Here is a 22,509-nt window from a genome sequence, read left to right as displayed (position 1 = left end):
GCAGACTGTGGTTGAAAGGGCTAGGCAAGTGAGCACATTTGTCTATAATCATGGGTTTTCATTGAACCTATTGAGGGAGATGTGCGGGGGGTGATGAAGACGCGTTGTTCATCACTATGGATTCTAACCAAGTCCCTTGTTGTACCTATGTTCCCAGACAAATCTCTGATGACGAACCCCTTCGTCTTCTTCCTTCTTCTTGGGTAACAGCTTATGAACAACCGGTTGCGGTTTCTCAACCTCGAGTTCCCTGGAGAAATTCATCACGGGCCTTTGAGAGATCATTGGAAACAGGGCCAAGAAACTCTTGATAGAGAGTGGTAACAAACTAGCTTTCAGTCAGTTGTACAATCTGCAGTTGTCTGTAAGGACCAAGAGCTAAGTACCATCATGGTATTCGTCAAGTTTGGAAGATCAAACCCTTAGTCCAAGCTACAGGACATTCTGATCCTATTTCTCCTGCTGAAGCAACTTTGAATTGGCAGGCAGAAAATGCTACAGTCCAAAACCAGTACCTTGAAAGAATATTAGCCCAAACTCAACAAACTCATTGTACTTTGTCCCATCATGATCATCTTTTCACACAAGGATTCGATGATCCATTTCATTAGATTTAAGCTCTATATATAGAGCATCAACGATACATGTGGACTTTGGATACCAGACATGTGGGCCATGTGGGACCCGTACAATAATTACACCATACACTGACTGTCCATTGCATATGGTAGCCTGGAATGCAAAAAGTTGTCTTTCGTCTGTCTTCAGGAATAATTCCAAGTTGCCAAAAACCTGCTTTGAGGTCAAACTTGGAGAAAACAGTAGCATAGGCTAGTTGGAGAAGTAAAGCCGGTCGAGTTGGGAGAGGAAATTTGTCATCAGCCAAAAAGTGATTTAAAGGCCGATAATCAATCACCATTCTCAGTTTTCCTCGAACTTGTTCTGTTCTTTTATTCACATAAAATGCCTAGCATGCCCCTGGGGAGAAAGTGGGTTCCAAAAGACTTTGGGACTGAAGTTGCTGAATCTCTTGGATAGCCAAAGAAAGATGTTCCGGATTGAGGCCTGGATGGCTAGCTTTTGTTAGATTGACATCTTCATTTTTCTTGAAAGGCAGTGTAATGAAGAAGTCAGGGTTCTGCCATAATGGTTGAGAACACTTTGTAAGAAAATCCGAATGAGATTCTGCATAAGAGGTGGAGAGGATATGTGCTTTAATTTCTTCAAAGAGGGAAGTACCTGCAAGAAATAAGTTAGAAATAGGGGCCCAAGGGAGAAGTTGTTGCTTATAGACAAGACCGTGAGGTGTCCATCGGAGAGGAAGATGACGAAGAATATCAAATCCGATGATAAGGTCTTTGCCTGGAAAATGGGTACCTAGGACTGTATGGGTTATTGACAAAGTTGGAAGAAGTTGAATCCTTATGGGGTGTCGAGACACAAGGGTGATGTGGAAGATTTCACTGTTTGCTGCAAGAAAAGGGAGAGGAGGATCCTGGGATTTCCAATACGGTTTAGGGAGGACCTTTGGGTTCAAAATTGTAGTAGCAGCTCCAGTGTCAAGGAAGGCAATAAGGTTTATGGGTCTGGCATAAGGTTCAGGAAGAATTGTAACAGAAACATGAGGAAGGGTAACTGGTTGACTTTGTAAGAGGGGAGGCTGAGGATTAGGATAAGTAGAGGGAAGAAGAGATATTACTTGGTAGAGGGGATCAGATTCCTCGGACTCGGAGAGGGAAGACTCTGGGTCTGAGTCTGTATTAGGGAAATCAATGGCAAAAAGAGAGGTCTGTAGGAGTCTCATCAAGAGAATATAAAGACTCAAGGTCAGCATCCTGAAGATCTTCTTGGTGAAGAGAAGATAGCATATGGAGAACCTTGTCTTTCTTTCGGGACTGAGGACAATTTTTTGCAAAATGTCCATTTTTTCCACAAATATAACAAGCTGAGAACTTGTTTTTTCCTCTAATTTGCTTTTTCCTGAGGAAGCGCCATTTTTTCTTGGAGACCGAAAAGAGAATGGTACATGAGGCCAATGGAATATTCTGGTTCTTCAAAAATTGTTGTGTATTTGCGCCAAGGGGTTCTGGAAGAGAGTTCAAAAAGACTTGCTTCAAATTCTCATCATCAATACCACCAATTTTATGAAATCGGTCTGTCATTTGGGAGAAATGTTTGTCAAGGTCTGGTCGAAGAAGAGAACAACACTTCATCTGGAGAAATTCATCACGGGCCTTTGAGAGATCATTGGAAACAGGGCCAAGAAACTCTTGATAGAGAGTGGTAACAAACTGGCTTTCAATCAGTTGTACAATCTGCAGTTGTCTATAAGGACCAAGAGCTAAGTACCATTCCCTGAGTTTGCCTTGGAGTCTTGCAACAAATTTGGACAAGACAGTAACAGATGAACCTCCTTCATGAAGTAATTTAGCATTGATCCATGCATAAAAATCAGCAATCCGAGATGCCCATTTGGAAACAGGAATATCATCTAGGGTAAAAAACTGTTTTGGGTCCTGATTTTGGTATGGGGTAAAAGGTGTAGGAGTAGGAGGGACAAGAGGTTGTCTGGGTGTATCAGGATTCTGGATTTCAGGATTATCATCCATTTCCGAAACATGAGGGGCAGCAGGTTGAGGTCCTTCAGTCATGAAAGAAGGAAGGGGGTTTAACTCTGAGATAGTAATGGTTGTGAGGTACTCAGATAGAGGGTTTTCTGGAGGAGAAAGGATGGTATGGATGGATTTAGGAGGAGTGGGAATGACGGGGGTTACAGTGGATGAGGATAGAGGGGCTGGAGGTGGCCTGTGTGGATTAGGAGGTGGAGGTGCAGGGTAGGAAACTGTCATGGGGTAAGGGGTAAATGGGGGAGGTTGTGTTGGTAGGGTATCTGCATATTCATCCTCATAATCACTAAGATTTATGAGGATTTGCTACCAACTATATTGCATTCCAGAGTTTTGAATCCAAAAAAGTTAGTCTTCTATCCATGTTTGCATCTAGGGAGTGGTTTCGTTAAAGGGAAGCAGGATCAGCTGGTAGTAGGAAGACACAAGCAACCATTTCATCAGAGAATTTTTGGACACAATTAGGCAAAGTGGTTAAAATCTTAACACCAATTGTTGGCGTGTTGAAGATGGTGGATTCTGCTTTCAAACCCACGTTGCCAAGCTTGTGGGCTGCTATTACAATGATGAAGGAAAATGTCTATGCTGCCAACCCAAGTGGAACTAGGAAATTTGTAGAGATAATAGAAGACCGTTGGGAGCGCCAGCTTTCACATCCGTTGCATAAGGCTGATAAGTAAAGTTGAAGACATTCTTTTATGTGATATAAAAATGCATTTGCTTTCACATTGACAATAATATGTTTTGTCACATTTCAGCATACTATTTAAACCCTAGGTATCAGTACAGCAAGAGACTTGCATTGGAACCGGATCTTCTAGAAGCAGTGAAGCAGGTGGTTGCCAAGTTACAATCAAACCCCGATCTACAAGCCAAAGCCAATACTGAGGTTAGTTTTTTACTACTATTACTATTATACTGTAGGAATCTTTCAGTACAATGGTTGTTAACTAGGGTCCTATTTGTAAATTTGTTACAGACGAAGGAATTCAAGGATACATTAGGCAGCTTTGGGGCTCCCACCGCATATTTGGGTCGTATGAATACTGATCCTGGTATGAAATCCAAATTTTAGTATGTTACTTATACTAAAAGTTGTGTGTTTTGGAACATAAATAATCTTGTACACTTGTTGTAACTTATAATGCAGCTGAATGGTGGGTGTTGTATGGGGGTTCGTCTCCGAAATTGAGGAAGATTGCCATCAAAGTACTCTCAGACATGTTCTGCATCTGGTTGTGAGAGAAATTGGAGCACATTTTCACTCATTCATTCGAAGAGGCGGAATCGATTGGGTTCACAGCATCTGAATGATTTAGTGTATGTGCATTATAATATGAGACTGAGGATGTAGCACATATGCATGGGTCAGGATAATGATAGGGGCTAGATCGAGCTTGCTGACATTTTCCAGATCGACTCAGATGATGAGGATCCCCTAGTGGATTGGGTGAGGGACAGAGGCGAGCCATTGATGGATCAGCCGGGAGGTAGGCCGGACCCATATCTAGTGCGACAGATAGCGGTCGATGTTGATGATTATATGGCATCAGATGCAATGATACATTCACAGACCCCTCGACCATTCGAGCCTGCACCTGGTAGGGATGATGATGATGATGACAAAGATGATTGGTCCATTTCATCGGGTGGTCGTACACACACCCAGACTCAAACACATGGTTATGGTGGTGATGGTGATGATGATGGTGATGGTGATGGTGATGGTGATGGTGATGGTGAAGGTGATGGTGATGGAGATGGAGATGGAGATGGAGATGGAGATGGGGGAGGTGATGAGGAGGGTGATGATGGTGGCGACGGTGATGGTGATGACGATGATGATGGTGATGGTGACGGTGACGGTGATGGTGATGGTGATGGTGATGGTGATGGTGATGGTGATGGTGATAGATTTGAAGGAGTTCGAGAGCAGTATGTGCAGGATGATCCACAGCCGGAGCCGGTGCGCTTCACTGGGGAGACTCAATTTGAGTATGCCACACAAGATTCTGATCATGGTGCACGTCCATCAGGTGGAGGGAAGAGTTCAGGTTACAGTCTAGGGCCTCGTCACCGATTCAGTGAAGGGCAATGAGATTGTATGGACATCGATAGTCTATCTACTTCTATTGGCGGAATGGGTTTGAGTGGAGGGAATAGACACCCGGACAATGAGAGTAAAGGGAGTGGGCAATGGCATGTCCCATCATTTACTGGAGGGAGCACTTGGTTGCAGTATGATGGATGTGGACCTTATGGTCAATTCACTGGGATGGGGCATACATCCGGTTCATCCATTCCTAGTAGTAGTACTGACTATGGCTCCCAGACCCAGTCACATGGTAGTGGCTTTGTGGACACTTCATTCTCATACCCAGCGGTCCTAGACCCGTACACGTTGCTGGAACCATCATTTGACAATAACTCAGTGGCGGGTTCATCTTCTTTATACTATGGTGGTGATACGTACCCTCGGATAGGTTACCTTTAGTATGTAGATGATTTTTGGCAGTTGTGGAGGACTGCGTTCGATTATTCTCACACTATGACGTGGCATGCATTTGTGGAGCAGTCAGAGGAAAATGCACGTCGATTATTTCATACTGAGCATGGAATCCAACTAGGCCATCATAGTTCTTTCCAGTAGATAGTATCTCCTACATAGTCATTATGAATTTATGATTACTGTTGTACTGTTATGTAAGTTACATGCTCAGTGTTTGACTTTAGTATTAGCATATACTACTCTAATACTTTAAATATTAGCTAATTAATGTTGATGTATGTTTGATCATGGCTTAAATGCATTATTTATTTGTTTTACTACCATATCACATCTTGTTCTAGAATTCTAGCAATGAAATAGGTACAATTTCCAGAACAGTTCGACGGTTGCTGCCAACCAAAGGTACAACTCTAAAACAATATCTTATTCGAATATTTTTGCAATTTTATGTTCTTATCATGTTTATTAACCTTAAATTAGCTTATCCCCCAAATTTCAGGTCAAAATAGCACTATTTGACCACCGAAACAGCCAACCGAAACAAAAAAAAAAATTACAGTGTTTCGCCAAAATCTCGCCGAAATTTTGGTATTTCAGTGGTCATGAATCCACCGAAATGCCGAAATGAAATGAGATTTCGAACCTTGTTCAGCAGAACACTCTCAATTCTTCTCTGGCTGCTGAAGAAAAGTTGGCAGCTTTGGAACTACCCTCCGGTCTTGCCCAGGAAGAATCTTTCCTTCGTCAAAAATCCAAGATCAAGTGGCTTAAGCTTGGGGATTCCAATTCGGCTTACTTCCACTGCTCCCTCAAAAGCCGATCAAATGCCAACTCTGTCCATAAGCTCATCTCCAGCTCCGGTAGGGAGCTTCTGTCCCCTAATGACATCAAAGCTGAAGTTGTTTCCTTTTTTGACAATCTCTTCCATCCCCCCTCTCCTTCAGCCTCTCCCGCACTCCCCACCATCCTCAACAAATTTGTCCCCGATCACCTTTTACCTTCCCTACAAGCTATTCCCTCGGATGAGGAGATCCTTTCTACAGTCCTCCATCATAAATCCAATAAAGTTGCGGCCCTGATGGCTTCAACATGGGCTTCTTTTCCTCTTGCTGGCACATCATTAGAGATGATCTCATCTTCGCCATCCGCAACTTCTTCCTCAATCCCTCCCAAATTTTTGGCATCAATCACTCTTTTTTCTGTCTCATCCCCAAGAAAGAGGGAGCCCAATGTATGACTGACTTTAGGCCTATCTCCCTCTGTAATCTTCTCTACAAATTCATTGCTAAGATCCTAGCCAACCGTATTCAAAAGGTTATAGATTCTCTTGTCAGTCCAAATCAATCTACCTTCATTGCTGGGATAAGTATCTCTGATAATATCATTCTTTGTCATGAGATAGTTAGAGGCTTCAATCGTAAAGCCTATTCCCCGAAGGCCCTTCTTAAGATAGACATTCATAAGGCTTTTGATTCTATCCGCTGGGAGTTCATCTCCAAATGTCTTTCCCCCCTTCCTTTGTCCATTGGATTCTCTCTTGTATTTCCACCCCTCGTTTCTTTGTCCTCCTCAATGGCAGCCCCACGGGCTACTTCTCCACGGCTGGTATCAAACAGGGATGTCTACTCTCCCCCTTCCTCTTTTGCCTCACCCTTGAAGTTCTCTCTCGCTCAATTCAATCCTGCACTAATCATCACCTCATCTCCCCCATCCCCAAATGTCGAGCCCTCAGGGTTACCCACCACGCTTTTGAGGATGATCTCATGATCTTCTCTATAGCTGACACGACTTCCAAGTTCCATCACCAACATCATGGCCTCTCTCCACCTTTTTTAGTTCCTTTCGGGTTTAAAAATTAACCTCCTTAAATCCAATATTTTCCTTTTGGGTGTCTCCAAGGTCTGCCAATCCCAACTCATTGCCATCTCCGGCTTCTCTTTGGGGAACCCTCCCTGTCAGATACCTCGGACTCCCCCTTCTCTCCTCTCAACTCTCTTCTCACCATTGTTCCCCCATCCTCGACTCGATCAGGAAAAGGCTTCAGTTCTGGAAAGGCAAGCTTCTCTCTTTTGCAGGTCGCCTTATCCTTACCCAATCTGTTCTCCAATCCCTCTACCTATACTGGTCTAGAATCTTTTGTGTGCCGGCTTCCACCTCCAAAGCCATTGATTCTCTTCTCTACGCCTTCCTTTGGAAAGGCACCGAAGCCACCAGATTCCTTCACCCTATGAGTTGGTCAAAGGTTTGTCGTCCTAAGGATGAAGGTGGCTTGGGCCTCCGCAAAATCAAGGATGTCAACTCTGCTTCAATCGTTAAGCTTATCTAGAAGATTGTCTCCAACAGAGAAGCATCTGGGTCTCCTGGGTTTATTCTGTTCCTCTCAAATCTGACTCCCTGTGGACTGCCCCCATCCCCCCTGATGCTTCGTGGATCTGGCACTGCATCCTCAACTCCAAACCCCTTGCCCTCCCTGTTATTTCTTGTTCTATTGGATGTGGCTCCTCCACCTAGCTTTGGCTTGACCCGTGGCACCCTGTGGGCATCCTCCTGCCCCTAGTCACTGCTAAAATCATCTCTTCCTCTGGCTCCACCAGATCAGCCACCGTTGACTCCATCCTATCCCACAATGGTTGGTCCCCTCCGTTCCTCCCTCCTCCCCTGGCTGATCTCTGGTCCTCCCATTCCCCCTGGACATAGAGGAATGCAGGATACTGTGAATTGGATCCCCTCATCCTCGGGCCTTTTCTCCTCTGCCTCCACCTAGAACTTTATTCACTCCAACAAACCCTTTTATTCCTTAGCGCAAGGTCATCTGGTTTAAAAGGCACATCCCTCGACATAGCTTCACTGCCTGGCGAGCCCTATCCTATTGCCTCCCCACGCAGTCCTTTCTCAACTACCGCCACATCCAAGTCCCTACCTCTTGTTGTATGTGTTGGAATGGTACTGAAGATGTTAACCATTTTTCTTCTCCTGCCCCTTCTCTGCTTCCAACTAGAAGAAGGGTCCCCATTCTTGCTGGCCCACCTCCCATCCCATTCTCCCCCTGCCCCGTGAATGGATTTGGGTAGACATAACCTGTAGTGGCTCCACTATTTGTGATACAGCTGGAAATCTCGCCTTCTGCGCCACCATTAACCACCTTTGGATGGAACGTAACCTTCATAGATGGACCCCCAATTCTTGTTCTTCTGAAGGGATTTGGAAAGCCATCTACTTTGACGTTTCTTCCAAGATCAGATCTTTTCGTCAGCACCCGCTTTGTGACACCCCAAGGAACAGGCTCATTGCTGTCTCCTAGGGTCTCTCCTATTCTATCACCCCCCTATCGTTGTATCCCCTAGTTAGCTAGTTTTAGGGCTTTCTGCCCTCCCCCATTTTCGAGGGGTTTGTTCCTCTAGGCCCTCCCCCCTTCTTTCCTTTGTATATTCTTCTTCTTCTTGGTAATGAATTATTTATTCATCCAAAAAAAAAGATGTCTCTCACCAAGAAAAAATCATTGTAAGATCACAGCATCTTCAGCATGAAGAAAAACAATAGCTCAAGCAAATTCCACATAATATGGCAAAAATTAGTTTTGGCTCAGGCCCATATCTCACTCCATTGATGTTACTGCACCAACCAGCGAAATTCTATTACTGCAAGTTTATGTGCTCAATGAAATCATCTAGCAGTGCAATTTATTACCATCATCCAGGCACAGCTAAAGCAGTTATATATCATCAGCAGTAATTTCTAGCAAACTCTCACCTCTTTCTCTATCTGTTGCGCTAGCTCTCTTGTTGGAGCCAATACTAGAGCCAAAGGCCCATCACCACGCTGAATAGGAGGTTGAGCCAAGCAATGCTGCAAATTGAAAAGTTAACAGAGAAAACCAGCAGTCAATTGGTAAACACTCAATTCATGATTGTGAATACCAAAAAGAATTAAAAACAATTCATAATTACATATAGCAATAATATAGCATCAAGAAATTCATGTGGCAGGGAAAAAAAGATGACTAAAAAGACCTGGATCATGGGAATAGTGAAAGCAGCAGTTTTCCCACTCCCTGTCTCAGCACATCCCAAAAGATCCCTTCCACTAAGAGCTACTGGCATTGCTTGGGCCTGGATTGAAGTTGGCCTTGTATACTCATGAAAAGCGATATCCTTCATGATGCTCGGATCCAAACACTATAAAAGTAGCTATTAGACTAAATTACTAAATGATAAATAGAACTTCGAATTGTTCTCAATTTAATGGAAAAAAAAAAAAAATACCATATCTGTAAATGATTCAATTGGTGCAGGAGCAGGCTGAGAATCTGAAGCAACAGTAACATCAACATTCAATCGCAAGCGAACCTCTTCAATCTGAGACAAGATTTTTTTTTTTTTTTTTGAGGGGGGGGGGGCGCGGAGGGGGGGGAGAGGAGAGGAGTGACATGTCAGGTTACTAGATACAGCATGAAAAATCACATGTTTGGCCTTCATGTTAAGTTCACTCTCATGAAACTTTGACGAAGCACTACCTAGCATATCAATTGAATCTAAAGCAACCATTTCAGATCAGTCACCTTAACCCTAAACATCAGAATGTGCGAAACAGAATCAAAAGTGCATGCCAAACTCAAAAAGATCTGGATTAGGAAATCACCAGAAGGGAATTAATGTGTCTCAAATGCAATGGAAATACCATAATAGCTTGGCATTTAGTTCAAATAAAACCTAATAAAAGGGAAACAAACTGATGTAGATAAGTCACTTGGGCTTATTTTATTGCAAATAAGCCTTGAGTTGTGTTATGTATGTGTTGAGCCTTTGATCCCATGGGTTTTCTTTGAAATTGACCACTTTAATAGGCCTAAAATATGGGTAAAAGGTAGGAAAACGGGATTTTATTCATTAGTTTAATTAGTTGCTATTTAATTCAATAAAGGCTCATTAGGCCATTAGTTGGTTGTAAAGTCCTATATGGACTATTAGTTAGTTAGTCCTACTCCATGTTGGAGTCATAAAGTCAAGTCCTAGTCCTATTTTGAATTCCTAGTTGTAGTAGGAGTGTCTAGTCCTATTGGAAAACTAACTCCTAGTTGTAGTAGGAGTGTCTAGTCCTATTGAGAAACTAGCTCCTAGTATTAGTATGATTGTAAACTTCCCCTCTATAAATAGAGAGGCATATATATATATCATTATTGGACAGATTTGAATAAAAGAAAGTTTGAATTTATGAAAGAAAGTTTGCAACTAAATGCTTAGAGCAGCTGAGATAGCTGTGGGTGAGAAGCCCAGGCTGAGATAGCCACTTCCTTTATTCTCTTTCACCCTTCTCAACCCCCCATCCATTTTATTCTTCTTTTTTTATTTTATTTGCTGTAACAGTCAAGAGGTATAATTCAGATTCTGATAAAAGTCTGCAGAAATCAGAATCGATCAGCAATCCTTGTGGGAATAGAGAGAGATCGATCTCCTCTCTTTCTCTCTTCTGTTGTCTGTTCAACCAGGTCTTCAATCAGGGTATTCCAGGCCTCATAAGGGTCCCACGGTCCTTACCTATTCATTGTTGGAAGCATTCAGCTGCTGTTCTTGAAGGTTCTTCTCAGTTTTCTCTCCTAGGTCAGAAAATCAAGAAAGCTTGTAACTTCACAACCAGCCGTCAGAATCCTCTCAACGTTGGGGGCTTTTGTACCCTCCCTAGGGGCTATCTACACCCAAAAGTGCAGCTCAATCGGACTCCTACAGGCCTGGCCGCACCTCTCTCTCTCCAACTCTATAGCAGGTCTTTCTCTCTCTCCTATCGTGTTGGGTTTTGGGCTGGTTTTGCTCCTGTATGGGTATTGTATCCTTGGAGGTTTATTTGATGGTCTTATTTCTTTGTTTCCTGCTCCTATTTGTATTGTTTGGGGTTATAAACTATTGAGGTAGTTTCTTGTAATCTACTCCTACATTACAAACCCACCCAAAATGGGAATTGGCTGGGGTTATGAACTTGTAATCTGATGATTGAGTCGATTCCAAGATTATAAGTTCATTCCATACTATGGACATAGACTAGGCTAAGGAACAAAGTCTTAAACTATAGACCAAGCGTTGCAAGCCTTCCTCGTGCAGATACAGCTCCACTTACCTGGTTAGACTAGCATGACCAGCTGTGGAAGCCAAGGGCCAAGAAGAACCAGTCCAACCCAGGTTTTTGGTCCAAGAAGGGCTGGCAGTAGTTTAGTTAATAATGTCTTTTATTTTCTCATGTTTGTTTTTGGGTAGGATACGTAAGAGAAGTAGGAGTCAGTGTCAGTATTAGTCTAAGTAGGAGTTTTATTATTTTCCCTACATATACTTGCATACACTCATTGTTGAGACAAGGTGAATTTATTTGAATGAAATTAGTTTGATTTGTGCTTGTGAGCTTGTGCGTCCCCCCCCCCCTTCTATTCTGATTTTCCTTTCTTCCCCAAGGCCTTCCACCACTTCCCACGCAGAGCAAGGAGAAGGAACAAAGCAAGGACAAGCAAAAAGAGGAGATAGAGAAGTTAACACTGAACTTTCTATCCTCCCACCCAGTAGTAAGGCATTGAGTCCAAGAGTTCTATAGCCCACTTTTTCCGACTCAAGTATTTACGCCAATCCCACTGATTAAACGATGGGTACACTTGACAATATGAATCACTTGAAAACGAGCGTATTTGTTCAGTAGTGGATCTCTTGCCAAATAAATTGGAATTGGATTTGGTTTGTTTACAGAATTCTGTTCAAGGAACAATATGTGGAGCAATTCGACATAAATTGATAAACTTGCTCTGCAGTACAAGCCTCGTACAGAGCCGTGCCCCTTTAATATGATGAGCAGAAGAGGGGCTGCCCCTTTTCTTTTCTGAACCAATCCCTAAAAACTACATCATCTTTTTTTGGGTGTAACGCTTAAATAAAGAAATATTTCTAGTCATTGGAGGGGCTCAGGAAAGTTTTCTATTCCAATGCAGCAAAAGAAATATAAGGAGGGTCTAACAGAAAAGTCCAAACTCCAAATTACCCATCAGCCTACCAGCTAAGAAGATGCCTGACCCGTGTATTACTCCACATAAAAGGTTAATAAGCCCAGCCCATTGAACTCCTTTGATTTTTATCTTGCACTTTCGGGGATCATGTAGCCGACCCCATTTAGTTGGGAAAAGGTTTGGTTTGTTGTTGTTGTTGTTATTAACTTTCTTTTGTGCTGACCAGATTGGATGTTTAACAGCAAAGTCCACAAAACCTAATAAGTCACTCCCTTTTTCTGCCGAACCTATATCTGAATGTCCTTAGGACTTGTAACATGCTTGGTTGTGATTCTCTGCTATTCTGTTGGTTGAAATTGAAGATATGTCAAGAAAAGAACAAAATAGGCATCCCGGCTCTCCTATTTATGAAACTAAGGTTTCAGATACATGGATCAAGGTCCTGAATATCAAGTCTAATCATTTTTGGATTTCATTTTCATTGTTTACCGAAGCTGGTTTTTTAAGATTGAATTCTCTGCATTAATCCTGCTCATGGCCTATTTCTTCTCTTTTAATACTTCATAGGACAATTAGTAGTATGAAAGGTCATTTTGTAACTTATCCTACTTTAACGATAGTACAATACAATATAATCCACAAGACGAGACCGTTGCCTCCATGCAAAGAGGAATTAACAAAAACAATTACAATACCACTATAATTGAAACGGTGGATACAAGTAGAGGTCTCAGTTCCATGTCGATTTGAACAAGCAAAGAGCAACAGATCGTCAAAAGTAGGGAGAATCAAATTTCAAGAGTATACAGTATCAGCTCCAATATGAACTGTCCTTGAATGGTGTTATACAAAAGAACATTTAACTTGAGAGTTGAGTCCCCCTATCAAAATATGTAAGCATAGTTGTCAATGCTTCGCCTAAACGTCCAGGCTCTCCTTCTTGGGTCCAAGGTAACAGCACACCTTATTTGACACTTTATTAGTTTATGTTGATTTATGTTTATTGCTTTGCTTTTTGATGAAATATGCTTATATTACATCATATGTTTTGGGTATTACATGTTGGTTTTCTCATATTAGGCCTTTACTATTTACTGGCATAAGTAGGTTATATTGCATTGATATGACTTCTATGCTATATTACATATATTGCACAGCTAGTGCACCTTGTTGCCTAGGCACCCCTCCAACACCTTGGTCACCTAGTTGCCTCGACAACAATATCTGTAAGCATCATGACCTAAGGCTATGAGCATCAGAAATAAGCTAGAAAAATCAACAATTGTAATAATTGGAAACAAAAAGGGAAAAAAGAGTCATCTCAAGAAATTTTGGCACAGAGACCAAAATCGGTTGATGACTGTTGTGCGCAGCGAAGGAACTGCCTAAGCATACTTTTTCAGATCCAAACTTCTTTGTTCTTTCTAGTTCTTCTTCTTGCATAGAAGAATGCAACTGTTGCAAAAACCATAATTTTAGTAGTAGGCGGCACCCCATCTTAGTTTTGAGTAGGCGGAATATAAGGAAAAAAGACCACAGAGTATATAAAGGAATCCTTCAAGAAGATGACAGTATTATATTCAACATCCATTTTTGCTACAAAGATATGATTCTTAGCTTGCATTGATCAAGTCAATTCAACTACTTAATTATAGTTTATCTAACTGTCATCCACTGATATTCTTTCTAAACTGCACATCCCACACCACCTTATATACAAAAATCTTAGAGCAAAAACTGAACTCCAAGCCTTAGTCAATTTCAAACTTGAGTAGTAGGAGATCAGCAGGAAATGACCACATTCCAGTCTTCCACAATAAATTCCTTCCCAAAAAATAACCGAGTCCCCTTTCCAGCCTTGATTTCCATGAGTTTGTTGAGATCTAACAATATCTGAACTTCTCAAGATTCAACAATAGCGTTCCACACACCAGTTCAACAGGAGTTGCTAACACATATACACATTAATATAACCACTATAAATTGGTGTGTCAGGTATATTTGCTTCTTTTCAAGAGTGTCCTACTGTCACATTGACTAATGGATCTATTGTGAAAGTCAAAGGCACCAGGAATATTCGTCTTAATTCTTATTGCCATTATCTTCTGTCCTTCAGTTGCAAAATTTTCGTTTTAATCTTTTATCTGTGAGCAAGTTAACTCAGGCTTACAATTGTACAGAAACATTTTCTCTTGATTTAAGTTTTTTTCAGAACCTTATGACAAAGAAGATGATTGGTAGAGGCCATTGGGTTGGGGGGCTTTATCTTCTTGAAGACAGTTCTTCTTTTGTTGCATGTTTGAGTATTATAAGCCCTCATCAATATCCATTGTCGTTTAGGTCAATCATCTTTGCAAAATTTACAGAAGCTTGATTCTCATTTTCGTTCTATCTCTAGTTTAGAGTGTGAGACTTATCAGTTTGGAAAGCTTCACCATGTGAGCTATTCCCCTAGAGTCTGTTAACGGTCTGCGCACCCTTTTTCTTTGGTTCATTCAGATGTATGGGGTCCTTGTCCCATTACTTCTAAGTTGGGTTTTAGGTACTTTGTTACTTTTGTTAATGATTACTACAGAATTACCTGGATTTATTTAATGAAGCACTGTTCTAAGTTGTTTTCTATTTTTTACACATTTGTTGCTGAAATTCAGAATCAGTTTCATCTAGCCGTCAAAATTTCACAAAGTGATAATGCCAAAAGAATACTTCTCTAGCCCTTTCACTCAGTTCATGGCTAGTTGTGGTATGATCCACCAATCATCCAGCTCAAACACACCTCAGCAAAATGGTGTTGCTGAGTGGAAGACTAGACATTTGATGGAGGTGGCTCAGTCTCTCTTGTTTGAGATGAAAGTAGCCAAATATTTATGGTCTGATGCTGTTTTAACTGCTTGTTATCTTATTAATTGAATGTCTTCTTCAGTGTTACAGGGTGTCATTCCTCATCCATTATTGTCTCCTTCTGACCCTTTGTTTGTTCCCACCACATGTTTTTGGTCGCGTTTGTTTTACTCACGATCATCGCCCAAGGTTATCAAAGTTGGATCCTAGAGCTCTAAGTGTATCTTTGTAGGTTACTCATGTACTCAAAAAGATTATCATTGTTATTCCCCTACACTTTAAAATATTTTGTTACTACTGTAATTTCCTCCTTTGAGTCTATCTCTTATCCAGAAGAGTCCTTTGTTGTTTTTGAACTGGACGATGATCTTCCTCTATATGTTATCCACCATTCTCTTCCACAATGGTGCCACCACCACATTCACCAGCAATACCACCACCCCAAGTTGATCCGTTAGTCTATACACGTCAGCCTTGTGAAGAATTAGTAGCCCCTGTCTCTATAGTTCCTACCTCGTCGTCTTCATCGACGGTTCTTGACCCAGGTACTTCCCTCTCTGATATTGATCTTCCTAATACACAATGTAAGGGTGTTCGGAGTTGTACCCAACATCCCATTTCAAACTTTGTGTCTTATTTTAGTTTGTCCTCTTCATTTCATACTTGTCCCTCTACTTTGTCTTGTCACCCTGATCCTATGTCTATTGCAGAGGCATTATCTAATCCTGGTTGGTGGGCACCTATAAAAGACAAATTGCTAGCTTTGGAAGAAAATCACACTTGGGATCTTGTCCCGTTACCTCCGGGAAAGACCGATATTGGTTGACGTTGGGTTTATGTGGTCAAGGTTAATCATGATGGATCTCTGGCTCGGTTGTAGGCTCGGTTAGTTGCCAAGGGCTATGCAATAGGTGTATGGGTTAATAATCAAGACACTTTTCTCCAGTTGCCAAGTTGGCCTCTGTTCATATTTTGATATCCCTTGTTTCTGCTTCTCATTGGCAGTTATATCAGTTTGATGTGAAGAATGTTTTCCTTCGTTGCAATTTGCATGAAGAAGTCTACATGGAGCAACCCGGGAGGTTGTTGCTCAGGGGGAGTCTGGTATGGTATGCAAGCTTAAGAAGTTTTTGTATGGTTTAAAGCAGTCTCCTTAGATGTGGTTTGGTAGGTTCACTGATGTAGTTCATGAGTTTGTATGGTTTAAAGCAGTCTCCTTAGGTGTGGTTTGGCAGGTTCACTGATATAGTTCATGAGTTTGAGTTGTTAAGGTGTGACAGTGATCACTTAGTGTCCTATTGGAAGTTTGGCACCAGAAGTATATTTTCGTTGTTTATGTTGATGATATTGTCATCCACTAGAGATGATGTTGAAGGGATTCAAAGTCTGAAAATACATCAACAGCAGAAATTTCAAACCAAGGATCTAGGATGGTTAAAGTATTTTTTGGGTATTGAGGTTGCTCAGTCAAGGAAATATGTTCTCGATTTGCTGACAGAGACTAGGATGTTAGGAACCAAACCTTTAGATACTCCTAAGGATCCAAATATGAAGCTCAGAGTTGAGAGTGGTGATGTGCTAGGTGATCCTAAAAAGTATCGAAGGCTGGTGGGAAAGCTTAATTATTTGAAAGTGACTCGACATGATAATGTCTTCCCTGACAGTGATGTGATTCAGTTTATGTCGTCTGCATGGACTTCACATTGGGATGCCAGTATTCTAAGATATCTCAAGAAAGCTCAAGGTCATGATGGTCTGTTGTACTACGAACATGGACATAAGTGTATTGAAGGTTTTGTGATGCTGATTAGGCTGGATCTCCTGTTGATAGGCGGTCAACTATTGGATATTGTATTTTTGTTGGTGGGAATCTTGTGCCTTAGAAGAGCAAGAAGCAAGTTGTTGTGGCTAAGTCTAGCGCAGAGTCTGAGTATCATGTCATGGCTCACGTCACTTGTGAGTTGATGTGGGTGAAGCAGTTGTTGACAAAACTTGGGTTTTAGTGCACTTCTTCGTTGCAGTTGTGGTGTGATAACCAAGTTGTAATCCATATCACATCAAATCCAATGTTCTATGAGAGGACCAAGCATATTGAGGTGGACTGTCACTTTGTTCAAGAAAAACTACAACAAGGAGTTATCTCTACAAGTTAGGAGAACAACTTACAAATGTTTTCACTAAGTCCTTGGGGAGTGTTAGAGTTGATTATATTTGAAACAAGTTGGGCATGATTAGCATCTATGCTCCAGCTTGAGGGAGAGTGTTAGAAGTCAATTCCTTAGCCAAAGAGGAATTATGGCTAGCTGTTCTGCGCAAGTCACAATTCTCTTATCTAGGGGTCTTTTGGTTTGGTCCTTATGGGCCTTGGTAAGTTAGATTAGCAAGTTAGTTTTGTTTCCTTTATGGGGTTTCTTATTCATAGTAGGTTACTTGTAATGTTTAGTCCAAGTTCCCCCATCGTCTCTCTGCTCTTTCTCTTCTCTTTACATGTTCAACAAACTGAAACAAAACAAGAATAAAAACAAAATAAAACAGCAACTCAACAACTCAAATCGTGGGCTCTTAAGTAGCCATTTTCCTTCGAGAACAAGTCTTTAATTTTGAACACCTAATAAACAAGATAATAATAGCATGTAGATTATGATTTTATCAAAGGGAAGCCTCACAAGTGAAACAAACCATACACAGCGACTTGGCGACTCAAGCCATTGGAGAGGACTTAGATGCAAGGCAAAACTAACAAGAAGACCAAGGCATCCAAGGTGACCAAAGAGCCTAGGTGACAGCTTGACAACTATGAAATAAACAAAATACAATATCCGAATACTTAACTCCCATAGATGTTCAAGATGCCTAGGCATTCGTACATGATTGTGGGTGATGTGCGGACATTCAACTTATGCTAACATCAAAAAGCGGTCGCCTAGTGGTTCTGGGCATCGCCCACATGACGCCTAGACAACTATAGGTTATTAAGTATACAGTTAATGTTTCTATGGGCTTGTATACAAATTATAACAAGGTGAGGAACGTGTAATCAAGTTGTAAGGAAAAAAAAAGTAGAAACAAAATAAAGAGAACTCATGACCTACCAAAGAGAAGAACTTATAAACCCTAAAGGCTGAAAGAGAAGAAGATATTCAAGAGCAGCCCTACATGCAAAACCTATTCGGAAGAGGTAGTGCTCTTCCTCCTGCGAAACCATTTGTTACAAGCCAAAATCTAAGTAATCAAATCTAGAGAAAACAAAGAGAAAGAGGGAGAGAAAGAAGAAGAGAATACCAAACCTTGTGTGGGAAGGCAGCTTGCGATAGTGTGTTATGACTTATAGTAGGCAACTCTATATATATATGTATGTGTGTGTGTGTGTGTGTGTGTGTGTGTGTGTGTGTGTCAAAATAAGAGAGGTAAGTTCAAGGATTAAAATATCAGTATCAGTCGTTGTATCGGTCGACTAATTTTAAGATACGTATCAGAGGGTATTGTATCGGAGATATGCTAAGATATGCTAAAGATCAAGGATTAAGCATCGGTATCCGTTACCGTATCGATTGGCTAAATTTAAGTTATGTATCAGAGAGTATCTAATCATATCGGAGATACTTTAAACCATGGGTAAGTTAAGGGACTAAAATAACCCTAACCTACATATTACAATTAGTGAAAAGAAAACAAAAATAATAGGGTTAGAATATTAAGCTCGACAGGACAGAATTGCCACTAGAGCTATAACACTACTCCTCAAGCTAGAGCATACATATCACACATGCTTAGACTGGTACAGCAATGACAAAAACTATGGGCAAACAAGGACTTAGTGAATATATCTACTAGCTGATCTGAAGACGAAACAAATGGAGTCTTAACCAACTTCTTCAACACAGCATCTCAAACAAAATGAGAGTCCACCTCAATCTGTTAGGTTCATTCATTATAAATTGGATTGCTGGCAATATATATAGTTGCTTGGTAGTCACAATACATCTTCATAGGAGTAGGCATAGGAAAACCCATCTCAAGGAGGAGAGATCTGAGCCACATTAGCTCAGCAATAGTGTGATCCATGGCTCTGTACTCTACTTCAGCACTTGACCTGGCAATTGTCGTCTATTTTTTGCTCCACCAATTAACCAGATTACCTCCAACAAACATACAATACCCTGTAGTAGAACAACGATCACTGGTTGAACCAGCCCAATCAAAATCAGAATAGGAAACTAACTCCATATGCTTATTAGGACGATAAATCAACCCTTTATCAAGAGCACCCTTCAAATAACGAAGGATTCGAATAGCTACATCCCAATAAGCTTTTTTAGGAGACTGCATGAACTAACTGAGAACTCCAACAGCAAAAGAAATATATGGCCTAATAATAGTAAGATATATCAATTTTCCAACCAAGCTTCTGTACACATTTGAGGGGATCACCATCGCCAACACCAAACTTTTGATAAGGATCCATCGGAACATCCACATGCTTGGATGTAAGCATCCCAATATCAGATAAGAGATATAATACATACTTCCTTTGAGACAAACTTACACAATTTTTGCTTCTCAAAACTTTAATACCAAGAAAATAGTGGAGATCACCTAGATCTTTGGTCTGAAAATGATGTTGTAAACAGGTTTCACCTCTACAATACCAGCTACACCATCACCAGAAATGATTTGTCATCCACATAGATAACCAAGCACCATGAAAAGCCACAATACATCATTATAGCACTAAACTTGTCAAACCATGCTCTGGGCAACTGCTTGAGACCATAAATGGCCTTACACAACCTGCAAACCCAAGTATGATCCTCCCCCTGAGAAACATAACCCAAAGGTTGATCCATATAAACCTCCTCAAATACATCACCATACAAAAACCTTAATACCTAGCTTAACCATTGGCCAATCAAAGTTAACAACTAGAGACATAAGCAAGCAAATAAAATTCAACCTTGCAATAAAAGAGAAAGTCTCAAAATATCAACCTCGTTGGCCCGAGTATAGCCCTTGGCAACTAGACAGGCCTTGAGCCGCTCAACAAAGCCACCATTTGGGTACGTAATAGTGTAAACCCAGCAACACTTAACCAGGTCACCAAGAGGCAGATCTACCACACTCCCGGTATTACGTGATAAAAAGGCATCCAATTCAACATCCATAGCAGCCTTCCAGGCAGGAAGACGAAGGGCCTCAAAGTAATGTTTGGATATAGTAGACATAGACAATGACAAGGCAAGACCATAAACAGAAGAAGAAAACTGTGACAGAGACAAACTTATCTATAGGATATATAACCATAGCTTTTTTTAGTGCAAGAAGGTTTACCTTTACACAATGCAACTAGTTAGTCAAAAGGTAATGAAGGAGGTGGAGCTTCACCAAAGGAAGAGGCTGGTAGAGGTGGTGAAACTGTGGTAGCAGTAGGAACCACATCATGTTGCACTCTCTCATTCTTGCGCTAATAAACCTATAGAGGTGATGTAGACTGAACACTAGGAGTAACAGGAAAAGGGACTAAAGCAGGAATAGGAGGAGCAGTAACAATGTGCCTCTCATCCCCGGAAGAGGGAGGAGACGTAGAGAAGTAAGAATTCCCCTCAAAAAAGGTGACATCAGCACACACAAAATACCTATGAAAAAAAGGGTTATAACAACGATACCCTTTTCTGGGTACGAGGGTGCTTAGTGGACCTAGGGAAAAGCTTATCAAAAGATAAGTGAAGATTACGGAAGAAGCACACACATACCCAAAAACATGGGGAGGTAAGCTACAAAGAGATTGCCAGGAAAAAAAAATAGAAAACGGGGACTTGTTATCAATTTGGGTCAAAATTTTCGAAACGAGAGGTGCAGTTGTTGTCACTCCACTAAAAAGCCCTCCCAATAATTTCCATGTGGACAAACTTCTATTCATAGAAGCAACATTTGCATAGGCAGTATAGTGAGCTTGTTATTAATTGTGAGAAGCACTTTAACAATGCATTTACCACATAATGCCCGCTAAAAACCTATAGCACAGTTAAAAAATGCCAATTTTCCCACACAAGACCATAATTTATCAGTATTCAATTCATACGTCCAACTCCATCTCTTCATATCACTTTCCGCTTCAAGAGAACCAGAAAATGAGCCAATCGTAGATTCCAGTAGAAACAAAAGATCCCTAGCAACCATATCCCTTTCTCTATTTGAGTATCTATAAGGGATACATTGGTGAAGGGTAATGTCCAGTAAATTATAATTGAATAAAAAAAAAAGGATGCAATGTCATAGACATTAGTCATTTTGAAGTGGCAACATTATGTATATAACATATTTATTGAACCGAACTGTTGGGCAAACTGAAAAATAACACATGCAGCATAAGCATATCCCAGAAAATAAATTCATTAACAAGGAATTCAATAGTATCTTGGATCAGCTAAGGGAATCTGTTAGTGAATAGACAACAGGGACCAATGCATAAAGTACTCAGAAACGATCTACGACAGGAACTAAGCTTGTCCTGATAAATTCCAGAGAAATTTTTCTGCGGCTACCACCAAATGCAACCAAAAGCCAACATTCAGAAACAACAACTAACAAAAGAAAGCAGAAAATCACGAAAACACAACCGAACCAAAACCTACTGCAAATACAACCTGACAGCAATAAACGAACCTGAAAACACAGAGTGATCTAACCTGTTCAGGCTTCAGACGGAAAACTCGCTCGGACGGCTTCCACTGCTGGAAAACAGGTTCAAGCGGGGGGAGAGTTCTCGAATGTGAGAGACTGGCGGGGGTCCGATTCGCAGCATGGGAGAAGCCGGAGTAACTAGAGGAAGAGCCCTTGGACTGAAGAGAAGAGTAATGAAGGCTTGAAGATGACTGCTTTTGATCGTTATCTAGGGTTTCTGATGTAGTTTTGGAAGCTGTGGAGCTCCGAGTTGCAGAAGATTGTCGAAGGTGAGGTGGAACATATGACATCTTCTCGTCCCCAACTCTGTGTGTTCGTTTTTCTAGAATCTTAGAAGCTGCAACGACAGAAAAGTGAGAAGAGAGAGATTGCTTACGAAGTTACGAGAATGATGGGAATGTGAGTTGGGTGTGCCACTGTGTACCGAATGTTAAAACGAAGAAGACGTACTTATTTTTTAATTTGTTTGAATTTGTCAATTACGCTAAGCCAGTGGTACAGATAGGAGTGTAAACAGACTGAAAATGCCATAGACTACAGTTTTGTTTTCTCTTTGCGAGGGGTCTGGGAACACGTTTATATTTTACGGGGGAGAGTGTTCAGGAAAGGCAGCATGGCCTGCACCAGCGTGGGGCCATAGGAGTTCACATCGAAGCATTAATTGGGATAGTTAGTTTGCACAGTTTGCACCCCCTCCGTTTGGCACAAGCGCCAATCTGTCTTTCAGACTTTTTTTTTCTTATTTTACACGTGATATATCATAATATGATCAGTCAATAAGAGATTCACATATTGTGGGAAGCCAAAACGATGAGAGATTTACCAACCATTCCTGGTCGCCGCGAATGTCCCCAAATGTCGACAATGGGAGCTTT

General features: G+C 41.1%; 1 protein-coding gene across 7 annotated transcripts in view; it reads right to left on the bottom strand.

Annotated features, from left to right (window-relative positions):
• The window catches only part of LOC122058123 (ATP-dependent RNA helicase DBP2-like), a 68,704-nt gene extending 46,525 nt beyond the window's left edge, over positions 1 to 22,179 (bottom strand). For 6 of the 7 annotated variants that reach the window (XM_042620619.1, XM_042620621.1, XM_042620622.1 and 3 more), the window contains exons 1-4: positions 21,640 to 22,074; positions 9,399 to 9,491; positions 9,147 to 9,311; positions 8,887 to 8,982 (exon numbers count right to left, since the gene is read on the bottom strand). In XM_042620619.1, coding sequence (XP_042476553.1) covers positions 8,887 to 8,982; positions 9,147 to 9,311; positions 9,399 to 9,491; positions 21,640 to 21,924 — 639 coding nt within the window. In that variant the 5' untranslated portion in view covers positions 21,925 to 22,074. The other variant, XM_042620620.1, reaches the window with a different exon arrangement.
• Between the last annotated feature and the right edge of the window lie 330 nt (positions 22,180 to 22,509).

This window comes from Macadamia integrifolia, chromosome 12, assembly GCF_013358625.1.
Source record: "Macadamia integrifolia cultivar HAES 741 chromosome 12, SCU_Mint_v3, whole genome shotgun sequence".
NCBI lineage: Eukaryota > Viridiplantae > Streptophyta > Magnoliopsida > Proteales > Proteaceae > Macadamia > Macadamia integrifolia.
The sequence above is the reverse complement of the archived record's forward strand: the minus strand, read 5'-3'. Positions and strand labels throughout refer to the sequence as shown.